Source organism: Phyllopteryx taeniolatus, chromosome 2, assembly GCF_024500385.1.
Source record: "Phyllopteryx taeniolatus isolate TA_2022b chromosome 2, UOR_Ptae_1.2, whole genome shotgun sequence".
Lineage (NCBI taxonomy): Eukaryota > Metazoa > Chordata > Actinopteri > Syngnathiformes > Syngnathidae > Phyllopteryx > Phyllopteryx taeniolatus.
The window spans coordinates 12,125,697-12,149,775 of record NC_084503.1 but is presented as its reverse complement, the minus strand read 5'-3'; the positions used below and the strand labels follow the sequence as shown (position 1 = coordinate 12,149,775).

General features: G+C 42.0%; 1 protein-coding gene across 10 annotated transcripts in view; it reads right to left on the bottom strand.

Moving 5' to 3' along the window:
• Positions 1-656: 656 nt before the first annotated feature.
• The window catches only part of gramd2aa (GRAM domain containing 2Aa), a 31,260-nt gene continuing 7,837 nt past the window's right edge, over positions 657-24,079 (bottom strand). For 3 of the 10 annotated variants that reach the window (XM_061760942.1, XM_061761002.1, XM_061761010.1), the window contains exons 3-11: positions 17,727-17,784; positions 13,581-13,878; positions 11,543-11,646; positions 11,056-11,154; positions 4,915-4,986; positions 4,780-4,836; positions 3,541-3,718; positions 2,565-2,658; positions 657-2,071 (exon numbers count right to left, since the gene is read on the bottom strand). In XM_061760942.1, coding sequence (XP_061616926.1) covers positions 1,957-2,071; positions 2,565-2,658; positions 3,541-3,718; positions 4,780-4,836; positions 4,915-4,986; positions 11,056-11,154; positions 11,543-11,646; positions 13,581-13,878; positions 17,727-17,784 — 1,075 coding nt within the window. In that variant the 3' untranslated portion in view covers positions 657-1,956. Of the gene's footprint in view, positions 2,072-2,564; positions 2,659-3,540; positions 3,719-4,779; positions 4,837-4,914; positions 4,987-11,055; positions 11,155-11,542; positions 11,647-13,580; positions 13,879-17,726; positions 17,785-19,254; positions 19,296-19,963; positions 20,405-24,079 lie in introns of those variants that run through there. The other 7 variants (XM_061761021.1, XM_061760976.1, XM_061760951.1 and 4 more) reach the window with 7 other exon arrangements.

Sequence of the window (24,079 nt, the reverse complement as noted above, 5' to 3'; positions counted from 1 at the left end):
CAGCTCTTCCAGCTCCTTCCCTCAGGTCGGCGCTATCGAACAATGCAAACTAAAACCAGCATACATTCCAACAACTACTGCCCTCTTAAACAGTTAAGTTACAATTTCATTGTAACATGCTGCCAATTTTGCACCTCTGTTGGGACACTTCTACATTATTCTTACACATTGTTTTATCACGCTGCACTCCCCTTGCATATTGTTGTTACTACTGCCCACTTATGTGTTTGAGAACTTCCTGCACTGTTTTTGCACAATCATCACTGTACCAGATTAGTCACTTTACATTTTTAGAGGACTGCATCACTTGCAGAATTGCGATTATATCAGCATCACCACACTCGTGGTACACTGTCATTGCACAATGACTCTCCATACTCCTAAATGTACATTTTGTTATGGTTGCTGTTTGTTGTCATCCTAAAGCCGCTCCAACTACGATATGAAGATAAATTCCTTGTGTGTCTTGTAACATACTTGGCCTATCAAGCTGATTCTGAGTATAGCGATACATCTTCTTTGATATCAAATGTATAGATTAAATACAAACCAGTTTTGGTGTTACGCTATGGCAAATTATTCATGATACTCTAATTGAATAAATGTTTTTAGTATTTAAATTAACCAATATGGAAAAGACACACACACATTCCTGGTGGGGTCTGTCGCCAATTTAATCAACAAGGAGTTCATTGCTAAACTAAAATGACCTCCAGTCAGCAAAATCAATACAATATCCTTCAACAAAGTCATGATAACATTTACACTTGTCATTAGAATATAAGTGAGCACTTCATTAGAAATGTATAAAATAAACCACTCTTTTCAACAGATCAATACATCTATAAATAGACATTTGTTACCTCATCATTTCATTCACATTGTTATTAACAGAGGTGTTATTGCTTTAGTATATTACAGTTAAATGATCGTTTCATTCAGTCAACTGTTGCAACCTTGCCTCCTCCGTCGGATAAATACCTTTGAACATGACAACTGAGTACCTATGTTCAAGGCTTATCCATCCATCGTCCTGCTTTTCCTCATTGGGGTTACAACCTGTAACTTACAGGTTACCCATCCATCCATCCATCCATCCATCCATCCATCCTTTTGTCCTGCTTTTCCTCATTGGGGTTGCAGGTGATGGACTTTGGGCAAGAGGCGGATATACACACCCTGGACTGGTCTCCAGCCTTTCACAGGGCATGTACGGGCAAACAACCATTCACAGTCACATTCACACCTACGGACAATTTAGAGTCGTCAATGAACCTAACATGCATGTTTTTGAGAGAATGTGTGAGAAAGCTGAAGTACCCGGAGAAAACCCACTCAAGCATGGGGAGAACATGCAAACGCCACACAGGAAGGCCAGAGTTAAGATTTGAATCCCTGAACCTCAGAACTGTGAGGAACATGTTTTAACCACTATCTCACTGTGCACAAATAATCGATGCATCTAAAAATAATTTGAAAATGATGTGGACATATTTTTTAAAAAGTGCACAAGTCAGGATCGTCAACAGGTCATTTGGTTTAGTTCACTGTAAAGTAGGCTAAGCTACAAATGAAATGCGTTTTTCAAGTCTTTTCAAGTAATCACTCTTTTGAACGATCATTCACTTGCCACAGGGTCATTACGGGACACAAATACAGAGTCTGTTTGCATAGTTTCAAAGTGATCACCAGTCCCATGGAGGGATGGTCCTTAAGATGTCGGTGTTGCTTCATCATATGATAATTGGAGAATCAGAGATGATCCTGGATCTGCGTGTGGGAAGCGTGACCAGCAGCCAAACCAAAAGTCCATCCAACAGGCTGAGGTTACCTGGACAACGGGAAAGCAAGACAGGTTGATGGAGCCTTTGGGGGTCTGACTCTCCTCCTCTTCTTTTGATTCACACAGAGTAGGTATGCATGTGTATTTAGGGAGTAAATTAGTAGTTTGATTGATTATAGTGACCTCTCCCTGAGGGGCAAATGTGGGTTGCTGAGGAAGGAGAGCTGCTGTTCCAGACTGCACACACGGAATGCCAGGTAGCACGAAGACAGGATGAGGAGAATGATCCTGCCAAAACAACACACAATGTGTGTGTTATTTCATTTGATTTCATGTATTTGATTTTTGTATATTGTTGTTTTGAAGAATTCTGTAGTGTTTCTTGGATGATGTGATATGCCAAAGTGAACACTGGGGGGCAACAGTAGACCAATTTGAACAAGGGCGATTGAGTGATTGATTTTTTTGCCATTGGCATGAATATGAGTGTGAATGTTTTATTTATGCTCAGCGATTGACCGTCGACCAGTCCAAAAGTCTCACCCAAAATAAGCTGAGATAGGCTCAAGTTCACTTGAGACCCTACTGAGGACAAGCGCTAGAGAAAATATATGGATGGACTAGAAGAATACAATTCTGGAGTCATGGAAGCTTCGTGTGGGTTTTTACATGTGCCAATCCTCACATGGTAGGACACCATGACTACTTGTATAATCCTGTTCAATTTAGCATCCTGTGTGGAGCTGTTGTTAGGGTGTGTGTATATGTGTTGCACACTCACAGCAGGGTAAAGAACTTGAGCAGCTGGTATTCCATGTGGCCCAACTCTGCCACTGGCTCTGATAAAAGGCCTCTGTCTGTCTGCAGGGCTCGCTCTGTGACACGCACATGCACCATAAGCAATTACACTGACGCATAGGGGAAGGAAATGCAAAAGATTTGGGGGCAAGAATGAGTCTAAACACGGTATTCCGATGAATATGGCATTTGTGGAATAAGAATGAAACAGATTTTTAAAAATAAATACATTTAAAAAAAAGAAAAATCCCACAAAATCAAGGGTGCAGCCATGTTGGGCAATATCGCCGTCTGCTGTCAAGTGAAGTTAACGTCACAAGTGCCCTCGCGCTTGCATTGCGAACGTCACGTGACCAAACCCGGAAATCAGGATAGCGGGTATGCTGGCAGAACTACGTGTTGATTACATGATGGTTTGAACAATATTCTAGCAAGTCACCTTACTACAATATCAGAAACCGCTCTCTGCACGATGCAGTGCAATTCTACACCCCCTTAAAGTACAGTATATCTCTGAATACATATTGTTAACATACTGTTAAATAAATACTGTACCTCTCTGATAGTGTCTGTCGAAACTGACATAACCTTTTTAAGGGCAAAATGTTCATACAGCTCTTGTATTCTGCCAAAATAATGGTGAATAGTTAAAAAAAAAACCTTATGTGAGTGCGTACTTTCAATTACATAAAACCTGTCAATCTATAGGCTTCTAAACTTTCCACTGACAGCGGATACGCTTTGCGATTATCTGGATTTAATCTGCATCCGCTCCAAGCTTTTTAATACAAACCCCCCTTCACACTCCATTTGGAGCTTAACGTGCTGTTGCGTAAGAGACACGCTGCAATCCAATAGAGTATTTTGCTCCTTGATTTACATGCAGGCACAAATAATCCAAATGACAGAGACAATACAGTTTACATGATACACAAATTGTTTTTGTCTCAGTGTCTGACCTTCCAGAGGCTGCTCTGACTTGAAGGGTGTGCTCACAGCGCTCAGACTGCTGCTTGAGTTTCCCAGCAGGTCTGGAAGGGAGGAGGACACAGACGCCACTGAGGGCTTCCGTCTCCACTTTAACACCGACGGGAATTCATCAACCGCTGGGAACTCGTCAGGAGTCGGGAATTCATCCTGGAGCAGAGGATAATACATTCAAAAATCTGTTACTAGATCGTAATTTATAATCCAGTTGAGAAACCATTATTATACATATGCGTCTGGGGCTTGGATATAATTAGCCGCATCCTTCAAGACATGATGGTTTAATATAACCTACTAAACATTGAATTGTTCTTAAACGTTCATGGTTATGGAGTTTAAATTCTTGTTTGAAGGTTTATTGAAAAAGGTTTTTTTGTTGTTTGTCAGGTGTTTGTCTCTCGCTCTCAGCCATTTTGGAAATAACATCATTGTTGTATGCCCATCAGAAGTAGAGAACTGTGATGGAATTTGTTGCTTTGAAAGAGGAACCGCCACAAACCATTTTTAAAAGGTTGCAAAATGTGTATGGGGTCAGGTTTAAGTCATCAATGGGGACTCTACGATCGCTGATCAGTGCCTCGACCCGAGCACTATTCTTGGGATTAATTGAGGATGACGGTCTGCCGCTCCTTTGCTCGTCACGGAGATCACGCAAAGCAGGCTCTTGTCCTTCGCCTTGGATCCTGGACACCCACTTTTTGACAGCGCTGTTAACCTATTGCAGCTTCCCCGGACACATTTTGCACCGTTTTGAAAAGGCTTCGCGGTGGTGCCCCTTTCCAAAGCAAGAAACTGAATCACAGCTCTTTGCCTCTGACAGCTGTCCGACAATGACCTCATTTCCACAATGGTTGACAGAAAGAGGACAGGCTTAAACAAAACCTATACTGAAATAAACCACAAACTGTGAACATTTCAGAAAAGAAAATCGATTAGTAGGTTAAATAGTGCTCACTATGTTTTGACTGCCCCACGTACAATTATTCTTAACTGTTGCTTTAATGGATTTGTTTTTGGTACTGTACCGTTTGAGAGTGCAGTAAGATTTGACGCTAGTGCTAACACAACATGAGATGTATCGCGGCTGGTTCACCATTATAATAGACCAGTAAAGCATGATCTGAGGTCGCCCCGGTAACGGGTCTCCTCCAGATAAGTCAACGCCCAACGTAAAAAACTTCATGTATCTTTTTAAAGCTGCTGTGACTAACCAGTGATAAGGTGGGCTCCTCCATGTACTGCTTTAAACTCAGACTCTTCCCATTGACCTGCAGAGGAACATGAAATCAACACTTTGACCGACATACAGTATTGTTTATACAATGCACTGCACCGTGTGTACACACCTGTAAGTGTGTGCAGATCCTACGAAGTACATCATACACACTGTCTCTTGATAGAAGTGACACAAATACATACTGAGAAAATAAAAACACAATGCAAACATAAAAGGGATCAGAGAATGCTGTGAGAGGCAACATACGGTGCATCCAAAGGTTTTAATCAGCAATTTTCATGTATTGCCACTATGACCGGACATCGATCCATCCATCCATTTCCCGTACCGCTTATCCTCACTCGGGTCACGGGCGTACTGGAGCCTATCCCAGTAGACTCTGGGCGAGAGGCGAGGTTCACTCTGAACTGGTCGCCAGCCAATCGCAGGGCACATCTAGACAAACAACCCTTCAGACTCACATTCACACCTATGGGCAATTAGGAGTCGTCAATTAACCTACCATGCATGTTTTTGGAATGTGGCAGGAAACCGGAGTATCCGGAGAAAAAGGGGACATATTATGCAAAACTGACTTTTCACTAGTTGGCTCGCTGGAGTGCATGTCCACCCACCGATCCACTGTGAAATTAAACAAGCAAGTAAGTCTTTTGTTAGCCCGCCTATTTCCGAAAGTGTGTCTGTAAGCGAGCTGTTCTGAATTTTGCTGGATTGTGACCTAACAGTGTGGCAATTTTACATAATATGACTTCGCAGCTGGACTGGGAGAAGATCCACCATTTTCAAGCCACTGGACTACAGGGAAGCACTATCATATCAAAGTCAAAAGGTAAGCAGAGCTGCAATATTAGAACACCTTAGCATTAGTTAATAGTGTTATCAGCGTTAGATTTAAAGAACTGGCACATACTCAAATGTTTGGCGAAGTTGTCAACATAGCGGTGAAGGTATTTGTGTTTGGCGGTGTGTAATTCGGCAGATCGGTGATGAAGCGCTGGTTCCATGAGTGAAAATACTTTTTTTTTTTTTTTTTTGCTTCCTTTCTTCACACTTTGTGACAACGCTTTAACTCTGCCCTCAGTTGTCATGGTAACAAAAGCAGTACTTTAATCTGAGGCACAAAGAGGATTTTGTATTTTCAATCTCATTTGGTTTTTTTGGGAACAATTAACCATAAGTGGTCAGAGACAGGATTATAGAATGATCCCTCTTAATCTCTGTTTCCTAAAAATATTGTTCTAATTTAGTAATGAGCAGGTGAAACAAACTAAAGGCAGAACAGTACAGCTGTGAGGTACAAAGACACTGGCTCAAACTGCATATTGTATAAAATCCCACAGACACAGACTACGTGATTACACATCTTTGTAGAGAATGAGTCACTCGGCAAGACCAATCTTTAACTCCTTCAAAAATATCTTTTGCTCATATCGGAACTGCTGTGGTGGCAAGTGAATCTTAATCAGACTTTTGGACATAATGTTTTCATGTTCACATTCAACACTAAACCAACTACAGGATGAAACATCTTGTAAAGAATGAAAAGAACAGTGCTGGATTCTATTTTGACAGAATTATGAAGCATTGTAACACTTAACTCATGCTGAAACAACCTTTCCGCTTTCTTAGTTGTGATTGTTTGTGCTACTTATTAATACTAGATGATATATATTCTGAGGTGTAATACATACAGTATGCAATGGCATATATGAGTGGAGAGAATGATGTGTGAGAGAGATTCTATCAATCATTTTATTTACAGCATCTATTAGATAATGTGTCTGTTTTCTACATGTTACATCCATCTGAATATTTTCTATAGTGCTTGTTCTCATTCGGGATCGCGGGTGGGTTGGAGCCCAGTTGATCCACAAAAGTTGAATCGAGGCAACTGGACTCTTCGTGGTTGTCAAAGACGTTTCATCTTTAATCCAAAAGACGTCTTCAACAAAAAGAGTCCACTTGCCTCGATTACATTTTTGTGGATCACCGTGACCTGGATGACTGAGAATCGACATGGACCAGATCCCAGATGACTTTGGGCGAGAGGCAGAGTGCACCCTGGACGGGTCGCCAAGATATTGAACAATTTCCGTCCTCAATGAACCGAACATGCATGTTTCACAAATGCGGGAGGAAGCCAGAGTACCCGAAGAAAACGGGGAGAACACACAAACTCCAAGGAGCTTCCAGAAGACTGGATCACTGCAGCCAAGGTGATCAGAGAGGCAGGCAGGAGAGTACTTGGTGTATCTTCTGGCAGGAAAGGAGAGAAGGGGTGGAACCTCACAGTACAGGAAATCATACAAGGAAAAAGGTTAGCTAAGAAAAAGCGAAACACTGAGAGGACCGTGGAGAGGCGAAAGGAATACATTGAGATGCAAAGGTAGAGGTGGCAAAGGCCAAACAAGAGGCATATGATGACATGTATGCCACGTTGCACACTAAAGAAGGAGAAAAGGATCTATACAGGCTGGCCAACAGAGGGATAGAGATGGGAAGGATGTGCAGCAGGTTAGGGTGATTAAGGATAGAGATGGAAATATGTTGACTGGTGCCAGCAGTGTGCTAGCTAGATGGAAAGAATACTTCGAAGAGTTGATGAATGAGGAAAATGAGAGAAGGGAGAGTAGAAGAGGCAAGTGTGGTGGACCAGGAAGTGGCAATGATTAGTAAGGGGGAAGTTAGAAAGGCATTAAAGAGGATGAAAAATGGAAAGGCAGTTGGTCCTGATGACATTCCTGTGGAGGTATGGAAGCATCTAGGAGAGGTGGCTGTAGAGTTTTTGACCAGCTTGTTCAATAGAATTCTAGTGTGTGAGAAGATGCCTGAGGAATGGAGGAAAAGTGTGCTGGTGCCCATTTTTAAGACCAAGGGTGATGTGCAGAGCTGTGGGAACTGTAGGGTTCCCACAGTTGATGAGCCACACAATGAATTTATGGGAAAGAGTAGTGGAAGCTAGACTCAGGACAGATTTGCGAGCAACAGTATGGTTTCATACCTAGAAAGAGTACCACAGATGCATTATTTGCCTTGAGGATGTTGAGGGAAAAGTACAGAAAATGTCAGAAGGAGCTACATTGTGTCTTTGTGGATTTAGAGAAAGCCTATGACAGAGTACCCAGAGAGGAATTGTGGTACTGCATGCGGAAATCTGGAGTGGCACAGAAGTATGTTAGAATAATACAGGACATGTACGAGGGCAGCAGAACAGCGGTGAGGTGTGCTGTCGGTGTGACAGAAGAATTTAAGGTGGAGTTGGGACTGCATCAGGGATCAGCCCTGAGCCCCTTCCTGTTTGCAGTGGTGATGGATAGACTGACATGTGAGGTTACACTGGAATCCTCATGGACCATGATGTTCGAAGACGACATTGTGATATGCAGTGAAAGCAGGTGGGGGAACAGTTAGAATGGTGGAGGCATGCACTGGAGAGGAGTGAAGATTAGCCGAAGTAATACAGAATATATGCATGAATGAGAGAGGTGGAGGGGGAAGAGTGAGGCTACAGGGAGAAGAGATAGCAAGGGTTGAGGCCTTTAAATACTTGGGGTCAACCGTCCAGAGCAATGGTTAGTGTGGTCAGGAAGGGAAGAAACGGGTCCAAGCAGGTTGGAACGGGTGGAGGAAGGTGTCAGGTGTGTTATGTGACAGAAGAGTCTCTGTGGAAGGATGATGAGGATGGAGTTGCCAGGCAAGAGAGACAAGTCGAGACAGGCAAGTCCTACACTTTGAGTTTTGAATCATTTCGAGTCATTTTACTAACAAAATAAAAATATATTTTTATATACTATTTATATTTAATTAATAGGTACAGTGTATATATTAGATTATTTGGAGGCATGGTTAGCACATCTGCCTCACAGTTCTGAGGATCCGGGTTCAAATCCGGCCTCGCCTGTGTGGAGTTTGCATGTTCTCCCCGTGCCTGTGTGGCTTTTCTACGGGTACTCCAGGTTCCGCCCACATTCCAAAAAAATGCATGGTTGGTTAATTGAAAACTCTAAATTGGCGTAGGTGCGAATGGTTGTTTGTTCCTATGTGCCCCGAAATTGGATGGCAACCAGTTCAGGGTGTACCCCGCCTCTCGCCCAAAGATAGCTGGGATAGGCTCCTGCATACCCGTGACCCAAATGACGAGAAGTGGTGTAGAAAATGGATAGATGGATATTATATATTGCATTTATATATTTAATATATTTTAAAATCCATATTTATTTATCAAAACAAATTTGATAAACAAGTGCAAACTTTATAATAGAACTAGGGGGCTGATCGAAACCTTTGCACCATCAAAGCCAATCGCCAAGAAGGGACCTTAGTTTATTGCCCCTTCAAAACCGATCGATAGTAGGTTTTTAGTTATTCCATGAAAATGGTGTACAATTACTTACTTTTTCTCACTTTATTTCTGAAGAGACATTAAACAGACATGTCACAAATAAGAATTTGGATCCAGCCGTGTTGTAATTATTGATCACGTATTCTACTGACAATTCTATTGGAATAATCATGTATCAGGATAAACATATTTGCTGGGTTAAAGAGCGATTATGAATAGAAAATGATACATTTCACTTAATAATGAACGACAAATTGGTTTTCTCTTTATCAAACTGTGGTATCTCAGTCGGAACACAAGGGGGCACCATGTAAAATCCATCCATCCATTTCTGTTCCACTTTTCCTCACAAGGGTCACGGGAGTGCTGGAGCCTATTCCAGCTATCATCGGGCAGGAGGCGGGGTACACCCTGAAGTGTTTGCCAGCCAATCGCAGCGCACATATAAACAAACAACCATTCACACCTACGGGCAATTTAGAGTCTTCAAATAACCTACCATGCATGTTTTTGGGATGTGGGAGGAAACCGGAGTGCCCGGAGAAAACCCACGCAGGCACGGGGAGAAAATGCAAACTCCACACAGGCGGGGCCGGGGATTGAATCCCGGTTCCTCAGAACTGTGAGGCAGACGCTCTAACCAGTCGCCCACCGTGCCGCCACTATGTAAAATATTACGACAAAAAGAGGCAAAGAAAAGGACACAAAGATGAATGTAGTTTCATGTCGAATAGATGCTAGCTGTGTGCTGATCGATTTTTTATTTCTTTGTTTTTTTTTTGTTGGAGTAATTAACGCCCTTATTGTTAGGTTAAATGTCGTTGCCGTTTCAGTGTCTGTTAACAGTGGTTCTTGGAATCTATTACTTATTTAGCTGCCACATTGTTGATTTATGTTGTACTGTTTTTTTTTTTCGTGAAACCATTACTTACTTTAGGTAGTGTGTGAAAGAATTAAGAAATAATGCTGCATTAGCAGTGATGGACACGTCATGTTTTTGTGTGATACGCTGTAGTAATTACAGTAGAGTGCACATATATGTAGCTATAGCAAGAAAAAGCGACAAAGTGTTTGTTTTTCAGTGCTTCGGTCAAAATAGCAAATCTTTAAAATTATTACTGTTCAAGTCCAAGTCATATTGCAAGTCTTTTTAACATATTGTCAAGTTGAGTCTAAAGTCATCAAATTCATGACTCGAGTCCACACCTCTGATGATTTCCATAACAAAATACGGACATTTTGTACAATTTGGCAGCTCTGCTCACAGGAAGGTCCAAGCTGAGATTTGAACCCAGAACCTCTTGCTTGTGAAGTGGTCTCACTACTACTTCATCGTGCTGGCTCGACATGCTACAGATGGTCTTTTTGTTGTTGTTGAAATCCCAATTCAGTCCTCATCCGCACAGGCTCAATGAGTGCTGCAGAAAGAAGCCTTAGCTTTCTAATATGCATTCGTATGTTGCTGCCTAGTGTGCATGTGTTCAATTGCTTTACTTAAATATGAAGAACAGGATCCTAGACTAAAGGAGAGGAGCCCATTAATCATGTTTTGTCTGAGTATAGATGTTTCCATCGATTTTCTATAGCACCAATCTTTAGAGAACAGAAATTTGCAAAATAAATATATTCCATGATGGTCTTTTTGCAGCTTACTGGTATTTTCTGATTACTTTTTAATTGGATGCATCAGGGCACTGATTTGAGAAAATACAAACATGATTTGTGTGGCATACTGAGAGTTTCAGTTGCTGTGGTGTTGGAAAAATAGCCTCCACTTGAGCGCGCTTGCAGGCTGCTGCTATCAATAGCGCTGTTCTTTCCATCACACCTCGCCTCGGAAAACACCGGAACGCTGCGCTAATCAGCACAAGCATTTGAATTCCCCGTGATTGAGACGGGAGTGTTTACCTTCTGGCCAGTGTCTGTGGTGATAGCCAAGCCATTGGGCACCAAGCCCGCTGTTTTATGCTTTTTCACCAACCGCACAGAGACAACAGGGATGGCCACCTGGAGGTGGAAAGGAAGAGATGGACACAGTCATAGAAAGTATTTTTGCTTCTTGGTACCTACATCGTTTAAAATACTAAAAACACCACAGCACAATGAAAGTGAAAACAAATGCAGGCAGGGGAAAGAAAGAGTATTGGACAAGATAAAATTCTTAGTTAAGTCACAATGCAAGGAATGCCGGATGAATAAGAAGCTTATTGTCACTCAGAAGTCATGAGAGGTTCAGTTTCAAGGAATGAGAAAAAAGGTACAATGCATAGCATCAAAGACAAAGCACATAGCTGGTTAAGGTGTGTAGAAATATTCAAACCACCTTGAGTTCAATACATTGCGACTGAAAGTCAAGTTTTTGATCTTATGAATGAAGGTATCAGCTGTAGAGTACCTTGATGTCCTTGCCGAAGAGGTTTGCATAGAAACATAGCCAGTTTCTCGAGATGTAAAGCCTGCCTTGTAGGAGGATATCTCTGAGCAGAGCACAGGAGTATACTGACGAAACAAGAGACAAACACAAATTGTTCTTCCTGAGATCCACAGGTGGGTAGAGGAGCCAAATATTGTCCTCAGATACTTTAGAATAATATGACTCAAGTCAAAGTAAAAAGTAGCCATCCAAATATTTACTTGAGTAGGAGTAAGAAAGTACTCAGTGAAAAAATGCATTGCACATGCATTGGGCCCTCCAGAAACATTATTTGCTTCATGAAGAAGCTGTTTGCTGAACAGATTTATTGGTTGTGTGTGTGTGTGTGTGTGTGCGCGTGTGTGTGTGAGAGAGAGAGATAGAGGGAGAGAGCGAGAGCGAGAGAGAGAGAGACATATCTTCAAGGTGTTTTCTCAAGTTAGAAGTGGGCTGAAATATCCACATTTGGGCAGTCATAATTTAAGACTAAGCTGCATAACAAAGCTGTTGTTTTCCAGAGTCTGTAAACACTCGTGCCCCCCCGTGACATGAGTCACTTTGATTGCCCACGAAGGGTTTGTGTGTGACTGCCTTGTGCCGTCTGATTGGTGAATTGGAGTCAAATGACATTAATGATCACGTTGAATTGGCGCAACGGCGCACTATGCGGAAGCCGATGATGAAGTCTAAAAATAGATCGCGCATGCAATAATGGATAAATAAAAGTAGCGAGCAGCATGTCAATCATTGTAACGGAGTAAAAGTATCGATTCGTCTTCACATAAATACTCAAGTAAAAGTAAAACGTATGTTGACTTTAAACTACTTTGACAAGTAAAATTTATCCAAAATGTTACTTGAGTAAATGTAAATGTAGTTACTACCCACCTTTGCTTAGATCCGATATTTACAATACAGCTGTATTATTATTAATTTTTCTTTATTTTTTTTTTTTTTTTTTTTTTTTTACAGCTATGCAGTTAGTCAGTTTCTTATCAAGGGAGTTCATATCATGGGCAGCAACAAGTTCATGGTGAAGAGGTGGGAGCTATGCAAATAAATAAGTCATCTATCCATCCATCCATTTTCCGTCCCGCTTATGCTCACACGGGTCGCGGGCGTGCTGGACCCTATCCCAGCTATCTTCGGGCGAGAGGCGGGGTACACCCTGAACTGGTCGATAAGTCACCTAGTTTCCTAAAATATTTTTTAGGCTTTCGAAAAACTGAAGAATCAAAACTGCAGACATTGGTTACATTTCATATTTACATGAGGTTCTCGGATTATGACAAAACATTTCAAGATTAACAACGGTGCGTGGTATAAGAATACGACGTTATCATGAGGCACAAGAGGACACGCAAGGTTACCACCATACATAGTTTTTCATTTCATTGTTTTATATTTATGGCGTAGAACGTCTTTAAGCAAATATTTACTGTATAGGTTAGTGATGGACTACATGCATATTCAGACCTACTGTACGTACAAATTCGGGTTACAAATGAATTTCTCACGTAAACTGAGGACCCCCTGATTTCTTCAAGTTGGCAAAATGTGACTTTTATGAGGAAATAGAGATACAACATACCGGAGCTGTTGATAATGGTCTAAAGTTTGTAGTAGTAGTTTGTAAAGTTTATTTTGTAGTTATCCGAGACTAGCAAAAATGTCTAAAAAGAAGAACAGTTTGTGTTGGCATGCGCATGCTGTTCGTTGAATGAAAATTGCATTCAGTTCAATAAAATGTGTTCATAACTTTCGGGCTATGACAAATATAGATCATTACTAGATTATAACATTACTTACTGGGTCACAGTAAAGCTCCACAACAAATTTCATCAAAATCCATTGTGTACAATGAAACCTGTATTATGACATACATACTACATACAAATCTTTTTTTTTTTCTCCCAATAATGACAGGAAATCTGATTTGGTAGTAATGACACACAGCGCATAAGTGTAAAACATCAAGTGGTGTGCCGACATGATTTATTCAAGAGAGCTTGCCAGGTACCTTTCATAAGGAGCTCATCCTTGGGCACACACTGGAACAGTTTGTGGTACTGCGAGTTGTACTTGCTGACAGTCTGTGCAGAGGGACAGGGCAGAGTCATGAGCAGCTCCTTGGCGGACCGGCCCGCCCGCACGGCACCAGAACCCCCTCTCCAGCCGCCGGCCGCTCCGACTCTGCTCACCGCGGACACCACTCGCTCCCTCAGAGGCGGCGAGCTCTGCACCAGACTCAGCACGTTGGCACCGTATACACATACACACTCATCCATGGCCTGAAGCAAGTCGCTGCAAGACACACACTGTTCCCCTGTGGTGTGTCAGTACGGGGGACAGTGCGGCTAGCCTACGTGAAAAAACACACACCTGGCAGTGTGCACACAAACACATACACACAACTACAGTAGCGCAATCCTCAAACTCAAGGCGTCTCTGTCTCAAATAGTCCTTCAATGACTCCACACTATATAGCACCCATTTGATACCCTCCTTCTCCACACACACACACACACACACACACACACACACGCATTACCCTTGGTCAGTCCGAGCTGGAAAAACACACACACTGTTCACGGCTCTCATGTGAAGTGACCCCTTTCTTTCTCAGTATTTCCTCGCCCGTCAGTGACACCTCCCAAAGTCCAAACCCGCCTGTGTCCGAAAACTCAAGTGGTCCCAATCATTCCCCGCTCTTCTCCCTCAAACTCACTTCCATCCTTCTGCCGCCCGTCTTTCTTTTCGCTCTCTATCCCTCTCGTCCATCTCTCCACTTTGACTGGCTCACTCTTATTGTCCTTCTATTAATAGTTCAAGGCAGCTCCTCTCCTCAGGAATATGGAGCTAACGGTAGGTCACAGTGAGACTACAGGCAGTCGGGTGGGGTGGGGTGGGGGTGGGGGAGGGGGAGGGTCCTCAGTGACAGACATTGATTTCATGACACTGATATATGCTTTATGATGGGGATGAGATGCTTAAACTGTATATCAAGAAGCAAGTTGCGATAATGTTAAAAGGTTTATTTGAATGACCTCAATCAGCCGCCACGGTGAGTACCGAGGGCACCATTATAATTGTATCACATTTACATTATGGTCGTTTTTAAATTCGTCATTTCCTCACAGGGCCAATTATAGAAAAATCTATGGATAAAAGGGTCACTTTAAAAACATTTTTTAATTTTAATTCTTTAAACCCCCTACAACCAGTCCATCAAACAATTATATATTTTTATTTGAGTTATTTTGAAACCTGCTACGTCACAGCAGTCTCTTAAAGGTGACAGGCAAATAGTTGAGGAATTTTCAGCATTTTGGAGTGGGCTGGTGCCACTAGAATAGGTTTGCCCCAGCACTGAGCAGCAGCCGAATCACACCTACACGTTCATGACAAAAAACAACAACAACAAAAACCAAGCGCAAACTGCAGTAAGGTGAAATGTTTTTAAATCAGTTACTTGAGGATTATTAATGTGATATGTTCACGTATTGGACCTTGGCAAGGAGCAGAAAGTGGAGGAAACCATTGTTGCCTCTGATACTGAATTAGTTCTATTTTAGTTGTAAATAGTTTATGTGAATCTTTGCATATCTAGAAGAGTTCTATATAAAATCAATGTATTGTTAGCAGTAGTTTTAAGGATGTCGCACCCACACTTTGTATGCTGTCCCCTCCTCCTTTTCCCCCCGATAATGTTGTGGGCCTTGTCAAATGTTATTTTTAGTATATGACACTAAAAAAATGATTGGCGGGCCACAAATGGCCCACCGGGCAGTAGTTTGGAAAGCCCTGGTTTTTAACATTGTTATCAAGCTAACCAATGTAATAGAAATATGTTTAAACAATAAAACACCCTTTGAATGCTCTTTATAATGACGAATGAGGAGGGCGTACTAAAGCAGTGCTTGTCAATTGTTGTCACTCTGTGACCCGCATTTTCCGATTGTTACCAAGTCATGACTCACTTTTATATAAATTTAAAAGAAGCCTCCGAAAACATAGTTACAGTGTGTTGTATTATTAAACACCGTTTTAAATTAGTATATGAGCATATCGCTAGCCATGACGACAGCTATTTGTTTACAGAGTAAACTAGCGGCTAGAGCGGGAGGCAGTAACACTTCCTGTCGCCTACCAAATACAACCCAATTCCAATGAAGTTGGGACGTTGGTTAAACATAAATAAAAAAAAGAATACAATAATTTGCAAATCATGTTTGACCTATATTTAATTGAATACACTACAAAGACAAGATATTTAATGTTCAAATTGATAAACGTTATTGTTTTTAGCAAATAATCATTAAAATAGATTTTTATGGGCGGCACGGTGGCCGACTGGTTAGAGCGTCAGCCTCACAGTTCTGAGGTGCGGGGTTCAATCCCCGTCCCCGCCTGTGTGGAGTTTGCATGTTCTCCCCGTGCCTGCGTGGGTTTTCTCCGGGCACTCCGGTTTCCTCCCACATCCCAAAAAACATGCATTAATTGGAGACTCTAAATTGCCCGTAGGCATGACTGTGAGTGCGAATGGTTGTTTGTTTCGATGTGCCCTGCGATTGGCTGGCAACCAGTTCAGGGTGTACCCCGCCTCCTGCCCGATGACAGCTGGGATAGGCTCCAGCACGCCCGCGACCCTAGTGAGGAGAAGCGGCTCAGAAAATGGATGGATGGATGGATAGATTTTTATGGCTGCAACACGTTCCACGCTCCCAATCGTCAGCAATTGCATAGGTTAATTTTCTGGTCGATCCAACAGTGCTTCTCAACTGTTGTCCTCATGGGACACGCATTTTCCTATTGGTGCAAAGTCACGACCCACTTTTATAGAAGTTAAGAACAATAAAGGTTTGGTTTTTGTTCAACAAATTCCGTATGAAAACATATGTAAGTATATTATATTTTGAAATGCTGTTTCAAATGAGCCGGCACGGTGCCCGACTGGTTAGCACATCTGCCTCACAGTTCTGGCATCCAGGGTTCAAATCCCGGCCCCGCCTGTGTGGAGTTTGCATGTTCTCCCCGTGCCTGCGTGGGTTTTCTCCGGGCACTCCGGTTTCCTCCCACATCCCAAAAACATGCGTTGCAGGTTGATTGAGGACTCTAAATTGCCTGTAGGTGTGAATGTATGCGCGAATGGTTGTTTGTTTCTATGTGCCCTGCGATTGGCTGGCGACCGGTTCAGGGCGTACCCCGCCTCCCGCCCGAAGATAGCTGGGATAGGCTCCAGCAACCCGCGACCCTATTGAGGAGAAGCGGTAAAGAAAATGGATGGATGTTTCAAATGAGTTTGCTGTACCGCAAAAGGCATATTGCTTGCCATGACATCCGACAGTCAAAGGCTGAGCTGCGCTGGATTTGTTTACAGAGTCAACTAGTGGCAAGAGAAAACATTTCTTGTCACTTGCCTACTTTGTTCCTTTTGAAAACTTAGCACACCTCTGTACTGTACTGAAAGGTACAGTACAGAGAATAAGAATACACATAGACAGTACGTGCCATGCGACTAACTAATGGTGCACCTTGCCCCTCACCCAAAGTCAGCTGGGATAGGCTCCGGCTCACTTACGATGGGCAAACCCATTCAATAGATAATTAAAATACGGTGCTTTTCAAGGTACTCTTCAATGTGCTGCAGTCCAATAAATAAATACAGCTGGGATGATAGAACATATTTGATTAATTCTGATTTATATCAGATTATATTTCAGATTTTTTAAATTCAAGGACAATTTAATCAATTATAGTATATAATTTTATTTTAACATTTAATGTTGACACAAAGCGCCCTCAAAGTTTTCAACACTTGTGTGCTGTTAATGTAAAAAAAAAAATATATATTTCTTTTTATTATGCTCTCCTCATTCATCACCATAATGAGTGTATTAAGAGTGTTTTATTGACAGCAAAAATTAATATTGCAGTGGTTAACTTGTACGACAGTTAAATTTAAACCTTGCCTCTCCAGCTAATACAGATTCTATGCATGGTTCATTGTAAAATTGTGTCCTTTTTTATATTTTGTTCCTGCTTGTCACTTTTACTTGTTCTCGTGTTAACGAGGCGCTGCAAAATTGGGAAAATATCCCAAATAAGGAAGGTAAAAACACACGTACACACCACAACAACACACAAACAAAGCAATAAGACTCACCGAGCCACGGTAACATTTTTTTACATCCTCATAGGAGAGCTCTTCAATCAGCTGAAACCTGGAATAGAATTAAAAGGCAGACTTGTGATTAAAAACAAACAAACAATTGGATGCCATTTTCCATTTGAGGCAAGCAAGCTACATCCTCATGAAATCACCACAAACAAGGAAAGCTGTTTGCGAACATAGTAGGCAAGAAGGCAGAAGTGTTTTTGGCAGCCTTGCAAACGGTGGTAAGATTGTGTTTCTGTCTGTGTGTGCAGCGCATGACAATCCCCGCTGACTGCGTGCCTCAGCATGACATGCAATCATCAGTGTGTGTATGTGCATCACTGCAGGATGCAAGTGTACGCTGTCACATCCCGCACTATCAAAGAGGAATATTACGTTGTCTGTACACAAATAGTGGCGATGCCCCAGAGATTCACACGGGTTGTTGTTTTATTTATTGCCAGAAAACACACAGTTTGGGGGTGAGACTTAGGACTAAAACAACAAAACAACTTCCTTTTTATGTGTTAGCTGTCATTGAGATGACTGACAGTGTGAAGAGACTGGAAACACTAGTTCACTAAAATTGTGAAAGACGAACGTTTATGGATAACCTCTCTGCCCGAAAGCATATTTCATAGAGAATGTAACACGATGGTGTCGTGGTACACTCGCCTGACTTTGGTGCAGGCAGCGTGGGTTCAGTTCTCACTCAGTGACGGTGTGAATGTGAGTGCGAATGGTTGTCTGTGTCCATATGTGCCCCGTGACTGACTGGCGACCAGTTCAGAGTGTAGTATGCCTTTTGCCCGAAGTCAGCTGGGATAGGCTCCAGCGCCCCGTGACCCTAGCCAGGGTAAGCGGTGTTGAAAGTGGATGGATGTAACACAATGCAAACGAAAGTGCCTATTACTCGCTTAAAAAATGTTTTCTTTTGTTATGCTTTGATTCACACAAACCATCCACATGCATATCAGAAGGCTGTTATTTTTGCTTTTTACACAGATTGAGCCTGTTCTTATAAGGATTTGGTAGGGCTTAGAATCAGGACCAACACAATATAATTAGTAGAAAACAAACCAAATGCAAATGAGAAACTGCAATTTCCTGAAAAAAAAAAAAAAAAAGCCAAACAGTAAACTTCTGGAATGCCGGAGAAAACTAATTGACGAGTAGGACGATATACAGTCCCCTCCAAAAGTATTGGAACGGCAAAGTCAATTGCATCAATCCTGCAACCCAACGACTTCACCAGATTGTTGCATTCTTCATTTGAAATGCATTATGATGTAAAGTTGCTTGTTGGACCTTTGGTGAAGCTTTAGCTCAATGTTAAGCTTGTAATGCGACTTTTTCTACTTTCTTTCCAGTATGGTAAAGTAATTTGTATTTTATTCTTGTGTCTGTCATCAGCTCTTACATTGGTTGAAAGACTCAATAAAACGGCAAAAACCATCAGTGCAAGATTGGAACCCACCGTTTAACTTTTTAGCTGCCTCAATGTTGGCATAGACATATTTTATTGTTTCACACTCACCCAATTGACTTCACTGAAGTTCTACGCAGTGTCGGCTGAGGCTTGGAGCGGGAGGGAACACATCAGACTTCTACAAATCATGAAAGCCTTCTTTGCACAATATAATGTTATTGCAAGTGTTGCACTAAAGTGACTGGTCATTTATTTTAACAAAGTTAAGACACACTTTTGTTCGCCGCCGCCGTTGGGCACAAGCACTTGTTCGTGCGCGTTCTTCTACGTAGGTTTTCGCTACTCTTCTTCGGGGTTGGCGGATTGTAGGCATCGAAACTGGGAGCCGAAATTTTAAAATTTGAACGATTCCGGGAGAACCAGAACGTTAGTCCCGGTTCCAATCGGTTCTTGATTCTCGATGCCCAACCCTAATCAAAAGTGTAGTATTAGGTCGTACACCAGGTTAGGAAGAACAGTTCATTCAACGAACATGCAAGGAGTTGCGTTGCTAAGCAGAGGACGACGGATCAGGAATCACGTACAACACTCACTATCGTTATAAGCTATGGGATACTGACTTGTTGGGTCAATCGAGACCGGTTCGTATTGTCACCACAAAGGAACTTCGATAAATAGGTCTTGGAGCGCTTGTTTGATGCATACCAAGATTGGCTTGTGCGTATTCACAACTGCACAAACAGTACAAAACAAGGGGGGAACGAACTTGTTCGTTTAAAGTGGACAAAATGTGGCAATACACGCTTAATTTAAGTACCCTTTGTTGGACTGCAACTATTGTGGCCTTGGTCATCCTTGTGAATGGGGAAAGAGGGGAGCACCTTTCATGCTATGTGCTGGTTCCCAAGCGAACCTAGTCCAAGTAGACACATGAATCAAATAAGGAGCACAAAGTAAGTTTGTTCCAAAAATCCATTTAAAAAAACAAAACAAGAAAAACCTCTCTTTAGCTTTGTGGCGATTCATCCATCCATCCATTTTTGGTACTGCTTATCCTCATTAAAGTGACGGGTGTGCTGGAGCCTATCCCAGACTTTGGTGGGGAGAGGCAGGGTACCCCCTGGACTGAACGTCAGCCAATTTCACTTTTTGATGATTCGGCAACACATTATTATCTTCCTTAAGCAGTGCCCCTTCTTGTATTCAACTGTCGCTATTCACTCATGCATTTCCACCCGCTCTCCCATGGGTGAGAAGATGAGCGCACCTTTGAGCCACTCTCCCCGTCTGTGAGGATTCTTGCCGTGTTCTGTTGCTATGTCAGAATGGAGAGGAGGTGGTCGCAAAGATGAGGAAAAATCAAGGAAAACGAGCTGATTGCGTGTCTGATGTGTGAGGAACAACATCAAGGCAGAACATCCTGTGGGATGGTATTAAAAATAATAATGGATTATTAATTAAATCCATACCCAATTCATCAAATTTCGTAAAATGCCCATCATTAGTTTCTATGCTAAAATGCATATTCTAAAAATATGTAATGTGGTTACAATGCCAGCAAAAATTGTACTGAATTTAAGTTTTGTTTTTGCTCCCATTTTCCATGAGCCGAACTCAAAGATCAAAGACTATGTACACAAATGGCCTATTTCGTTCAAATCGTGTTCACAAATCTGTCGAAATCTGTGTTGGCGAGCACTTCCCTTTTGCCAAGACGATCCATCCACCTGACAGGTGTGGCATATCAAGATGCCGATTAGACAGCATGATTATTACCCAGGTGTGCATAATAAAAGGCCCACAATAAAAGGCCACTGTAAAATGTTCAGTACAGCACAGTGCCACAGATGTCACAAATTGAGGGAGAGGGAATGTCCACCAGAACTGCCCACCGGTTGAATTTTCATTTTTCTAGATGAGAAATGAACACCTCTGAACTGCGAGCCAGACACGATAACCACTACCGCACCGAGCTTAGCTGATCTGCTGCCGTGGCTGTTAAACGAGATGCCGCCTCTGAGACGCAAGCATGTATATATTCTACAGTACAGCTGTCACTTAGCCACTTCCTGTGGGGAAGTACAAGTCTCTAAACAAAGATCTCTACTCAGTTTTAATGTCAAAGAGCAGCGCGTTGCCAGATGCTGTGCCTGCTGTGTGTGCCTGTGCGTTGTAGGTTTGCACGTGTGTGTGTGTGTGTGCGCGTGCGTAGTAGTATCAGGCTGTTGTTTACAGCAGGACAGTACAGCTATGACAGCACTGCCTGCTGGGCCAGATGTGTTCGACATCACTTCCCCTTTTATTCCCCAGTTTGATATGTTGTCAAACAAAATTCGAGGATCCTTTGTTTGGTAAATACTGTACATTGGGATAAATTGTCTATATACGTACGTAGACAAGCTATGATTATGTTCGGTAACTACCTTAGTCCAAAAAGGGGTTTGCGTTGTTTGCTCCCTGACAAATATGACAGCAAGGGTTGACATGGGCCCAAATTGCAGTTTGCAAGGCTCCCAAAATACCTGAACAGCGTTTCAAAGTTACAAATCACGCACGATAAACGAGCTTGGGCAATGGTTTAAGAATACGTCGTTACATGGCACAAGAAGCCACGCTCAGATACCACCGTACACCATACTGTTTTTCACTTGCTTGTTTTATGTTTTCGTTATTGTCTTTTTTGATACAAATATTTACTGTAATCCAGACTTTGCTACTGCATTAGCATAGGTTACTGACAGACGACGAGGTGTTCTCACTTAATTTACAAATTCGGGAATGGACTTCTGTCAAAAACAGAGGACCTCAAGTACAGGTAATATGTGTTTTTTTCCCACTGCATCAACGACTGGATACTGCCACACTTGGATCCAATGCAAGTCAACTGTAACAGCAAAATGCAACAATCACTTCACTTCATTTGCACCTTTATGCAGAGCTACGACTGAATCGACCAACAGACCAAAAATGGTGATTAAAACACAACCAATTTCATAATGAATGACTTTCTGTGGCTAATCCTGTTTAGTAACTGTCTTGTGTTCATGTTATGAAGAAAGTGTGCATGCTGCTTTAATTGCCTGCTGCATGCAGACTATAAATAGTCTCCACAGTAGCCATGCGCTCTAAGGTAGGGATGAGCGAGTGATTATTAAAAATACAGGCGGAGGCCCTGCTGGGATCCACCATGTGTCTCTCTGCGCTCACCTTCCATCTGCCTCCTTTTTATACATGAGACAAGTCTTCATCAATAATACCGCTGGTGCAACGAGACACTGAGGCCTGAAGGGACCTTTGCTATGACCAGATTTGGAATGTCAAAATAAAACATGTTTTACAGGGTTACACCGGGATGGGCGGTTGTAAAAAACATAAATAACACTCTAGTCCAATCCCATTCTTTTTGGACTTCAGTCAACAGCTTTAACATGTTCTAGGATACACTGAATCCTGAAGCTAAGACGAAAATGCAAGTGTCTCGAGAACAACTCCGAACTCCGCGCATGAAAGGAATGTTTGAAAGTAAACCAAATGTCATACACTCTTATAAGCATTTAAAGCGTCTTCGTGCGCACGCTCAGTGCCTCAGGCTGTGAGGCAGAATCTAAAACTAATTACCAACTCAAAGGCCCCAAAATGGAATCCTAAATTAGAAAGAGAACACTTCCCACCGGCGGCAGGTGTAGCTGTGGACCCCAACATAATAATCGAGCCGCAGGAGGAAGTGAAATTAGCACGGTGAGCTCGGAGACAAGTGGAAAGATTTACAACTTGTAAAGATTTTAAGTAGATAAGACTTGATGTGGAAAGTTAGGAGAGGCTTTCACATCAGCCGCTATCAATTTAGCTTCCTGGTAAATTAGCACGGAGTTATATACAGTAACCATAGAGCTGGGACTAACTTCAACAAGTGGTACAGCAGCATATATTCTTTTAGGGGGCTGGGTCAAAAATGTTTACATTTGAACGGTTCCTAGGGAACCGGAACTTTAGTCCCGGTTCAAATCGGTTCTCGATGCCCAACCCTAGTGGGGGAGGGACGACTCGTGCTGTTCCCTGGTTCCCCCATTTAGCCCCGCCTAAAAAAAATCTGGCCATCTGAAATGGTGAAAAACTTTTTTATGGTATAGCTCAAGAATTCATTACTACAGTATATTGTTTTCAGTCTTTGCACATTTTCAAACATATTTAATGTATTTGAAACAAATCACAAAAATGACTTTACTTTTTATAATGTGGCATGAATGCACAGTCCAAACATGACCACCCCCCGAGCTTCCTATTCTTCTCTTATGAACTAAATGTTGCTACGGTCAGCCACAGAGACTCAAGCATGAGCTCTGACATTCAATCGATGGAAGCATATACTGTACATGCTCAAGGAAATTGGTTTCGAATAGTCTGAATGTATTAAACCATCCATCCATCCAATTTTTGAAAATGTTTATTTACATGGTCAGATTAAGGTGTTTACATGCATTTAAAAAATCTGCTTCCAATCAATCTAATGCAATAGTTTGGTTTTCTTAAGTGCATGTAAACATACTGACTGTGTTTGTTTGCCGGCAGGTAAACGGGAAGCATTCAGGTTCCTTCCTTTCACTTGAGTCGGACACACAACATGCTTTTGTGCTCAATCCCTGAGCAGATTCTACAGGATTACATGGCTCCTGCCTGCAATCCTTCTTATATAACACACACAACCGCACTCTATCGCTACACACACTTAACATTATCACTTGCAAAGGGGCATATTTACATAGTCAAACCAAACGTTTACCAGACATTTGTTTGCTACAACTGCTGATGACATCCAATTCCAATATACAAAATTCAAAATATATTTCAGTTTACATTGATATTAAATTGACATACTTAGAGCTGTTTGTAATATTCTCATGTAGGTAAATTCATGTGGCAACGTTATTATGAT